The sequence below is a fragment of the Trichechus manatus genome, unplaced genomic scaffold (genome assembly GCF_000243295.1).
Source record: "Trichechus manatus latirostris isolate Lorelei unplaced genomic scaffold, TriManLat1.0 scaffold00188, whole genome shotgun sequence".
NCBI classification, from domain to species: domain Eukaryota; kingdom Metazoa; phylum Chordata; class Mammalia; order Sirenia; family Trichechidae; genus Trichechus; species Trichechus manatus.
This window is the reverse complement of record NW_004444124.1, coordinates 4901607-4912443: the sequence shown is the minus strand read 5'-3', so window position 1 is coordinate 4912443 and position 10837 is coordinate 4901607. Positions and strand designations below refer to the sequence as shown.

The window sequence follows — 10837 nt, the reverse complement described above, 5'->3', positions numbered from 1 at the left end:
TAGTGATCGCGAGCATTTCCTCATGTGTCTGTTGGCCATTTGAATGTCTTCTTTGGTGAAGTGTCTGTTCATTTCCTTTGCCCATTTTTTAATATAATTTTTTTTTAATTAAAGTTTTTTTATAGGAGAAAAAGACAAATCAACAATCAGAGGTGGAGATTTGAATACAAATTTCTCCTAAATTTATAGAACAGGCAAAAAATCAGTGAGGATATAGAAGATTTGAAGAACATGAATAACACATTGACCTAATGAAAATATATAAAACACTGCACCTAATAACTGCAGAATACCTACCTTTAAATGTTTTTTAAGAACACACAGAGTGTTTTCAAAAATTGACCATGTACTGGGAAATAAAATGTCTCAACCAGTTTAAAAGGATTGTAATTATATAATGTTCTCTGTAATGAGAGAATGTTCTCTGACTATATTTCAAATGTTAGAAATTAATAACAAAAACATAATTACTTTTAAACCCTTGAATCAAAAAGTAAACATAATGGAACTTAGAAAATATTTTGAACTGAATGCTAACAAAAATACTACATAATAAAACTTGTGGAATACATTTTGCAAAGGAGTACTTAGTAGTAAAGTATAGTCTTAAATGTATAAGAAAGGCTAAAAATTAATTAGCCAAGTATTCATCTTAAGAAGATAGCAAAATAACCCTAGAGAAAATATAAAGAAGTGAATAGTAAGGAAAAGAGCATAAATGAGTGATGTAGAGAAAACTAATACAGGATCAAAAAAGTGAATGTTGGTTCTTTGAAAGGACTAATAAAGTTGACTAATTAAGACTGATAAGAAAAACAGAGAGGACTGAGATAATAAGAAAGCATCACTATAGCTCCCACAGACATCAAAATGGTATTGAGGATATTATGAACAATTTTTTGCTAATTAATTTTAAAAATTAGATAAAATGGACAGATTTCTAGGAGAAAGTAGAACTTAACCAAAACGGATTCAAATAGAAAACCTGAATATTCCTGTAACTATTAAAGAGATTGAATCAGTGATCAAAACAAAATTGTCCCACAAAGAAAATTCCAGAAACAGATGGCTTCATCAGTGATTTCTACCAAATATTCAATGAATAAATTATCCCAATCTTTTATACAGTTTTTCAGAGAACAGAGAAGAGGGAACTCTCTCAACTCATTTTATGAGACTAACATAACCTTGATTCCCAAACCTGAAAAAGGAGTAGAAGAAGGAAAGTTACAGGCCAGTCTCAACAACCTGAATTCATCAGTGGACAAAAAAGTTAACACATCATGACCAAGTTGGTTTTATTCCAAAAATGCAAGGTTAGTTTAACCTTAGGAAAACCTGTCACCATAATTCACTACATTATCCTAATGAAAGAAAAAAAAATCCTGTAGTCTCAATAGATGCAGAAAAGCAGTTGATAAAATGACACATTTATTCACGACAAAAATATTGACAAACTAGGAACAGAGGGAAATTCCTTATCTGATTAAAAGGTATCTTAAAATAACCACAGCAAATATCATACTTAAAGATGAAATGTTAACAGCTTTTCTTTGAGATAAAGTACAAGACAAGGATGCTTATCATCACCCTTTCTAGTCAACGTGGTACTGGAAGCCCTAGCTATTGCAGTAGAGCAAGAGAAAGAGAGATACAGGATTGGAAAAGAAAAAGAAACAGAACTGTCATTTGTAGATGATATGTGCATAGAAAATTCAAAAGAATATTCTGAATAGAGTTTAACTGGTTATAAAATCAATATATAAAAAATAATTATATCTTTGCATCTGCCACAGATAGTCAGAAAACAAATTTTTTTTAAAAAGATGCCATTTACAATAGCATAAAAAAATAAATTACTAGGAATAAATCTAACAAAAGATGTATAGTAATTGTGAGAAAAGAATAAAACTTTATTGATAGACATAAAACAAGACTTAAATGAAGAAACATACCATTTACTTTGTGTTCTGGTAGTCACTGTTTTGTAAAGATGTCAGTTGTTCCGAAACTGATTTACAGAATCAATGCAATCCCAGCCAAAATCCCAACCATTTAGTTACTTATTTTTTGTGCCAAGTGGGTGGAAGACTGGAACTTTACAAACTCATTCTGAAATTCATACGGAAGGACAAAGAAGAGAGCAAGAATAGCCAAGATACTCTTGAACAAAACTGTCGGTGGGGAAGGGCTTATCAAGAATTATTATAAAGCTAAATGTATTAGGACAGAGAGGTGTTAGTGTAGGGCAGACAGAGACCACTAGGATGGAATTGAGAGCCCCAAGCAGACCCACGCTTATATAGAAACTTGATTTTGACAGAGGTGGCACTGCAGAGCAGTGAATAAATGATAGTCTTTTCAATAAATGTTGCTAAGACATATCCATATGGGGAGAAAAAAAAGAAACTGGACCCCTACCTTATACCATACAAAAACACAACTCCAGGTTGATCACTGACATAAATGTGAAAGACAAAAGTATAAAGTGATTGAAAAATACCTCAGAGTACAGAATAGTTTCTCAAACAAGACACAAAAGCATTAACTGTAATGGTAAAAATTGACAGATTTGATTAACTAAAAAAATTTATTCATCAAAAGTAATTGTTAAGACAATGAAAAGACAAGCCACAGAATGGGAGATAACTGCAACACATGTGACTGATAGAGGGCTTAAGTGCACACCTTCTAGAGAAATCTTAGAAATCAGAAGAAGGTAGATAATCCAGTTAAAAATGAATGAAATACTTGAATGGGCACTTACAAAAGAGACTCTTCAAATGGCCAATAAACATACAAAAAGGTACACAATCTTTTTAGTAACCAGGGAAATGCAAAGTAAGACCACAGTGAGATGATATTACCCGTCTTCTAGATTGGCAAACATGGTGAAAATATACTGAAAGACAGAAGAGAATTCTAAATAGTGAAACGTGTTTGTGGATGGAAAAGACCTGGTATCATAAAACTGCCAGTTCTCCCCAACATAATTTATCAATAGAATGCAATCCAAATTAAAATCCCAGCCAAATTCTTTATGGAACTCACCAAGCTGATTTCTAAGTTCGTGTGAAAGAAAAAATGTACATAGGTGGTTGTAAAAATGGTGTAGAGACAGTGGTTTGAACCCACCCAATAGCTCCACAGGAAAAAGACCTGGCAATCTGCTCCTGTAAAGATTACAGCCTAGAAAACCTTATGGGGCAGTTCAGCTGTGTCACACAACTCTGCAGCACCCCACAGTAAAAACAACAATATCTTTGTTAAAATTCTGCCTTCTGAAAGGATTCATTCCTCTCAAAATAATTTTCTGGAATTGAATATTTTCTGCTGTTTACTAAAGTGTGTATTTATGCTCTTAATTATAGGAAGAGTATCCAGACCAAAATCCAATCATTAAGAAAATGCAGTCTCTCCAAATTGATTGTGTAGCACTACCTCCAAGCAGGTCAAACTCAGGTAACTTACCCTGTGATCTAAAATCTGTTTATTCATCTATTCATTTGCTCATTCATTTACTCTCTAAAATACTATTCAAGACCACATGGAAAACAGAAAAAACTATTAAAACTTAACACCTGTCTTAGAGGAGTTCATAATATTTTGGAGTACCTAAATATATATATTTGAAATATTGTCACATTGTATTCACCAAAATCCCAGAGTGTACTGGACATAAGAGGCCTAGTGTATCTGGTAGGGAGAAAGCGATGTGGGAGCTAAGTCCTTGAGGAGGTCGGGGTGGCTGATCCAGGGTACAGGTAGAGAGGTTGATCTCAGATTCAAGCAGGGATACTTTTTTTCATTATAATAAAAGGGAAGGCAGAGTATAGGATATTGAGGCCACTTATTAGCTACTTGACCTGGGGCAAATTACTTAACCTCTTATAAACCTCATCAATCAATTAGTGATATTAATTGGAACCCACTCTTATAGGTTTTTTTTTTTTTTTAGTTTTATTGTGGTAAAATATACATAACAAAAAAGTTGCCATTTAACCATTTTTAAGTGTACAATTCAGTGACATTAATTATATGCACTGTGTTGTGCAACCCTCACTGCTATTTATATTTCCAAAAGTTTTTCATTACCCCAGACAGAAACTCAGTTCCCCTTAAGTAGTAACTCCCAGTTTCCCCCTCTTCCAGCCCCTGTAACCACTAATAAACTTTGGTCTCTATGCATTTGCCTATTCTAGATATTTCATGTAAGTGGGATCATACAATATTTCCTTTTGTGTCTGACTTATTTCACTCAGCATAATGTTTTTAAGGTTCATCCATGTTGTAGCATGTATCAGAACTTCACTTCTCTTTATAACTGAATATTCCCATAGTATGTGTGTACCACATTTTGTTTATCCATTATCTGTTAATGGATACTTGGGTTGTTTCCACGTTTTGGCTATTGTGAATAATGCTGTGATGAACATTGGTGTACAAGTATCTGTGTGAGTCCCTACTTTCAGTTCTTTTGGGTATACACCTAGGAGTGGAATTGCTGGGTCGGTCATATAATAATTTTATTTTTAACTTTTTGAGCAACTGCCAAACTGTTTTCCACAATGGCCATACCATTTTACATTCCCATTATAGCGTTTTTAAAGAATAAAGAATCTATGGAAAGTGCTTAGAGCTGTTACTATTTATATTTTCTAACCCAAATCACACCAAGGAGGTAACCACCTTCTCTGCTCCAACATAAGTCCCTTTCTTCCTTGGTCACTCCTGCAACATCCAGTTTTCTGTGGCTTGTTGTAATTTCCCTAGTGCTCTGTCTCTGTCAGGCAGGGGCTCTTGCTGATTACCTGTATGACCCCTAGGAAGACGACCATCTAGTAAATGCTTTTTGTTGTTTTCAAGGTTATCAGTATATTACTCTGAGGTACAGATTCATGATGCTGTTCAGATTTTACTTTACTTTTTAATGTTTCATGAAGCTCATTCCAATGTTGATCATTTCTTCTCAGCCACAGAGCAGCCCAGTTCACTGCATAGTTCACAGGGGCTCAGAATGGGTCCCATAGAGGAGTCCTGGTTTGGTCCCTCGTCAGAGTACCAGCAAGAGGAGAATCAGCCCAGTCTGCAGAGTAAACTCCAGGAGGAAGCCAACTACCATCTTTTTGGCAGCCGAATGGACAGGAAGGAAAAATGGCAGCCCAGACAGAATGTGGCTTATAACAGAGAGGAGGAAAGGAAACGAAGGGTCTCCCATGACCCCTTTGCACAGCAGAGACCTTACGAGAATACTCAGAACCCAGGAGTAAAAGGCCTTGCTTATCCCACTGCAACCAGTCACACTGATGTATTTCCACAACTATCAGGGCTAACCAGCCAACCCCAAGTACCATACTGGAACAACGGGTTATATAACAGTCCACATGGTTCGGGAGCAAGACCGCTGGATCCAGGAATAGCAGGTCCAAGACCTTGGTATGGGCCAAATCCTAGTCATATGCCTAGCCTGCATAAAACTCCAGTGCCTGAGACCAGCCTACTGGTAAACACACCAACCATTCCATTCATCTCCTTCCCATCAACAGGTAAACAGGCCTTTAACAGTCACAATCCTACCCTTTTTTTTATTTTCTGAAAATAAAGCAGCCATTAGCTTTGTTGTAGTTGATATGATGGGGACAAGTGGCGAATTTTCCAAAGCCTTCAGCTGCCAGATGCAACTTGCTACCATGGAATGGTTTTCATCAGACCACTCAGCCTGGGCGTATTTCAGTATTGGTGTCGGATTCATCATAATTGCCGACAAGTATTGGGTTACATGTGCTTTTAACTGGTAGGCATTTTCCACTATAATCTGAATTAAACATTAGTCCCATCAGGCCCAATCTCTGATGAATGGGAAGATACTTGCTTATATTCTTTTATCTTGCTTGCTGTTTTCTGAAAGTAAAAAATAAGTCTTAGATATTATTTCTTATATAGGCCAAAGACTACCACTTGTGTTGAAAAATTCTCTTAAAATTCCCTTATTTCTAGGGTAAAAGTAAATGCTAGTTGACAGTAGTTACTAACAGTCTACAGTGGAAGTGATGTTAATATCCAGCATCATCATCAATATGTCCCAATACCACCTGACTACATGAATGGCATCTATCAATGTTACCCTTACTGTGTGCTGGGAATTCTGAAATCAGCTTAGTTAGAGATAGCATGAAAAGCACAGAGCTGAGTCTTTTTAAAAGGCCAAATTCCCCTAAAACTTTCTATGTAAGCATTCTGGAATTTTTTTCCACAAGTTTTATTATAAGATCTATTGAACGCAAAATATTAAATTAGGCATTAAACAGAATCTAAGTCATACATAATCATACGGGTAAAAAGTCCTTCTATTTGTGTTGTGTCTGGGAATAAAATTTTTCATTAGTGTCACCATATTTTATTCATTCATGATTAATTCAATAAAAACTTCTAAAGCACTTACTTTGTAAACCAGGCAGTTTTCTAGGCACTGGGGATATAATAATGAACAAACAGCCCAAGCCCCTCCTGCATGGAGCTTAAATCCTTGTATGTGTGCATGCGTGCATTTCTTACATTTTTCGGTAAAGGGGGTCCAGTTTCCGTAGCTTCATCAGAGAAAATGCAACAGTGTGCATAGTGACTGATCCAACTGGACTGCCTATTTTAAGGACAAGCTATGAGTCAGAATTGACTCGATGGCAACAGGTCAGGTGCTGACTTAGATGCCTAGACCTAGATTTCATTTACCTCTCTCCTCAGACCTGTCTTCTACCTTCTCTCTCATACAAAGACCTGCTAAATGTTCTTAATAACAATAAACTTTGACAACTTCAATTTAGCATGAATATCACTGAACACATGCCATATACAAAGTCCTGTGTTATAGAGGAAGTGTAAGGAGTACACACATGAATGAACATGGTGTCTGTCCTCTAAAAACTCATACACTAGTAGAGAAGTAAACCGTACAAACTGATCCAGAGCAGCCTGTGACAGAGTGCAAGATCTCTGATTACAGCGGAGGCTGGTTGAAGGAGGCAGAATTTGAGCTAGGCCTCTGCAGAAACTCCTAAGCAGATATGGGGAGAAAGGCAGGCCAGGCAGAGCGAACATCTTGAGCAAAGGCAGGGTCATCATATTAATGGGTCAGTAGGAAACCTGGTGCGACGGAAGTATCTAGATTGGAGAGAGTAAGTGGATAGTGAAAGGTCAGAGAGAGATTTGGGTAAAACTGGCTGGCTTTGAGTACTGAACTGAGAGGTTTGGGTTTATTGTGTGAAGGAAGACACTAACCACACATTTGAGTAGGGGATCCTGCTGGGAAGTGTACCTGAGCCTTGTGTTCTTCATCTACCACAGTTTTCTGACTGGTAGCAGCCACATTTTAAAGAACATCTCAAGGGGTAGCATAGGATAAAGAAGTTAACTTAAACGTTTATCTTAAGCCCTTTACTGTACTATTTTTTTCCTCGTTTTCAATCTAGATGTACTCACTTGTGTTTCTCTCTACTTAGACGAGTCTTTCAGATACAACATTTACAATAGCACTGGCGTTCAGATTGGAAACTACAATTACATGGAGGTTGGCAGGATGAGTGTACCACCACAGGACAGCACAAATACGAACTTCAAAGAAGAGCCAGCATCGAAATACCAAGAAATCTTTGGTAAGATGCCCTTGAAAGACCCATTGTCTGGTGACCTTGAACTTTCTTACTAACAGGTTTATAGTGGAATCCCAAAATTTCTCTGATCATTCTTCTAAAAGTAGTCCCAGGTTTCCTCTGTAAAAATCTCTGTAATTTCCTTGTTTATAATATGAGGATAATAGCAGTATCTGATTCATAAATTTATTGTGAAAATTAAGTGAGTCAATATGTATAAAGTGCTTAGAACACTGCGTGGTACATAGTAAGTTCTATGAAATATTAAACTATTATCATCATCAATATTACTACTCAGACCTGGGAGAAATAGCTCCCTTACGTCCTCATCAAAGGGGATTCTGTAGAAGATAGAAGACTATCCCCTCAACAGCACCTCTGTAATAAAAACAAGAGGGCTGTTTCTCATAGGGTCCCACTATACAGGCCAATAGCATTAATACCAAAGCACAATCTAGGAAAAGCAGTCATGAGTCCTAAACAATAGGATTTAAGAACTCAGCTTTCTTCTTCTTCTTTTTTTTTTTTTTAATAATTTTTTGTTGTTGAGAATATCCACAGCAGGACATACACCAATTCACCCATTTTCTACATGTACAATTCAGTGACATTGATTACATTCTTCGAATTGTGCAACCATTCTCACCCTCATTTTCTGAGTTGTTCCTCCCCCACTAACATAAACTCACTGTCCCCTAAGGTTCCTATCTAATCTTTTAATTTGCTGTTGTCAGATTGATCCCATGTAGGTAGATCTTGAAAGAACATAATGCTCAAGGCAGACATTCTTTACTAGCTAAGCTAAACTATTGTTTGGTTTTTTAAGAAGACGTCAGGGGATATTTTTGGTGTAAGGTTCAAAGATTATTTCAGGGCAGTAGTTTCAGGGGTTCATCCAGCCCCCATGATGCTAGAAAGTCTGGAGTCCATGAGAATTTGAAATTCTAAGAACCCAGCTTTCTGATTAACTCAGGGATTGACAAAAATTTTCTATAAAGGGCCAGATAGTAAATATTTTATGCTTTGTGGGCCCTAAAGTTTCTGTCACAATTACTCAGCTCTTATCAATATAGTACAGAAGCAGTGTGTAATGAATAGGCATGGCTGTGTTTCAGTAAAACTTTATTTATAAAAACAAGCAGCTTTGGCCACAGCCATAGTTTGCCGACCCCTATTCTAACCCATTTGATGGGTAGCATTTAAAATACCTACAGCAGAGGTTCCTAACTTTGGGGGAGACAAGGGCACCTTTGAGAATCTGATGAAACCCCAGGTCGCTTTCCTAGAAAGGTATTGACAAAATTTGACAGATATCTCCAGAGGTTCTTGAAATGCTGACATCCAATGGTGGGGACAGAAAAGGAAAGAATGAGAGTTGCAGAAAAAAATGAGATGTCTTTTTTTCTTATATTCACCTTACTGAGGTAGGATCAGGATCAAAGAATATGGTTTGTTTTTGGTGGTGGTTTTATACTTTTGTTTCTTTTTATTAGTTATTTTTATGAAAGGCCAAGGGGAAGAGACCAGTAGAAAGAGAGGTTATGATTATAGGAGAAAGAAGGGACAGCAGTTGTGGGAAGTGGGGGGTGTCCCAAAACAGACCTTAAAGAGTGTAGATACCTCATCCCTTGAAAGACAAGAGACAGCATTGTAATTGATAGAGTAAAACATTTAATTTTCAGTGTTGACACTACAATATATAAAACAGCTATTATAAATGCACATAGTGTATTCTATAGCTGCCACATTTACTTTTTTTTTTTTTTTTAAAGGAATCTGTAAGCTACACTGTGGTTAAGACTTATATCTTCACCCTTGAAAAAGCCCACGTTCTATCACAGTGATGTATGGTCAGACTTAACAGCCCCAATTGTGAAACACTTGGATCAAGTCATAACCAGTTTTATTGCAAAAGGACCTTGTATGCATTTATTTATCAATTCTAGTACCTTAATAGCTACCCAACAAGTCATTAACATACAGAAACATGCATCATGATGGTCTGAATTTCCTTGATTAAATCATAAGAAAGTGAACTGTTGAGTAAGGGGCATCAGGATCTGGGTTGCCTTGACTCTGGCCAGATGTAAATGGAAAATGCCCAAAAGGAACAAAAACAGTATTTTTTCCCTTTACATCCAGGAAAGTCTAATATAAACAGGCTGCTGGTTCAAGTTGTATGGAACACCCAACCTAGTAGCCAAGTAGGGGTTCTGTTCACAATGCTATCAGCCATGGCTTAGGGCTGCATCTACTGGGAGGAAGGAGTACCCTATTCTAGTTCACACAAAGGTGCTATGTGGGCTAGCAGGCATGTAAAGTATCAAATCCAATGAATAAACAAGTATATAACTAAGAAGTTATCTTTTTCACTTTCTGCTGGTATTCTTCACTGTACTTGTTTTTTTCAGCAATTCAGGAACCTAGAATTTTCAAATGGGTTATAGCTTGATACCTTCTCTTTTCCATTTGGCAGATAATATCACCAGTCTGACTGATAAACACCTGGACCCAGTCAGGGAAAATCTGGGAAGGCACTGGAAAAAATGTGCCCGTAAGCTGGGCTTCACTGAACCTCAGATTGATGAAATTGACCATGACTATGAGCGAGATGGACTAAAAGAGAAGGTTTACCAGATGCTCCAAAAGTGGCTGATGAGGGAGGGCAATAAGGGGGCTACAGTGGGAAAGCTGGCATATGCACTCTACCAGTGTTCACGAACAGACCTTCTGAACTATTTGGTACGTGTCAGCCAGAACTAACCCTGTAAGAGGCTTTGGCAGCATGACGTAAACCTCCTCACTTGGTGTGATGGTTAAGGTTATGTGTCAACTTGGCTAGGCCATGGATTCTCAGTGGTTTGGCAGATATTACATAATCATCCTCCATTTTGTGATCTGATGTGAGCAGCCAATTAGCTGAAAGGGTAGTTTCCTTGGGGGTATGGGCCTGCATTCAATATATATATGAATGTTCAGGCAAAGCTTGCCCTCTCTGGATCCTGCATCCAACCCGTCATCCTCTGACCTCCAGTTCTTGGTACGTGAGCCAGCAGCCTGCCATCTGACCTGCAGATTTTTGGATTCCCCAGCTCCCGCAGCCCCATGAGCCAGAAGAAGCCTCCAGCCTGACACCTGACCCATGGATTTGGGACTTGCCAGCCTCCACAACTGCGTGAGCCACTTCCTTG

The 10837-nt window shown here is 37.5% G+C and overlaps 1 protein-coding gene across 4 annotated transcripts in view; it reads left to right on the top strand.

The window, feature by feature from the left end:
• RIPK1 (receptor interacting serine/threonine kinase 1) overlaps positions 1–10569 on the top strand; it is a 50306-nt gene extending 39737 nt beyond the window's left edge. For all 4 annotated transcript variants that reach the window (XM_004387566.3, XM_023741740.1, XM_023741738.1 and 1 more), the window contains exons 8-11: positions 3372–3462; positions 4974–5546; positions 7497–7649; positions 10123–10569. In XM_004387566.3, the coding sequence (XP_004387623.1) occupies positions 3372–3462; positions 4974–5546; positions 7497–7649; positions 10123–10409 (1104 nt within the window). In that variant the 3' untranslated portion in view covers positions 10410–10569. The remainder of the gene's footprint in view (positions 1–3371; positions 3463–4973; positions 5547–7496; positions 7650–10122) is intronic.
• The last annotated feature ends 268 nt before the right edge of the window (positions 10570–10837 follow it).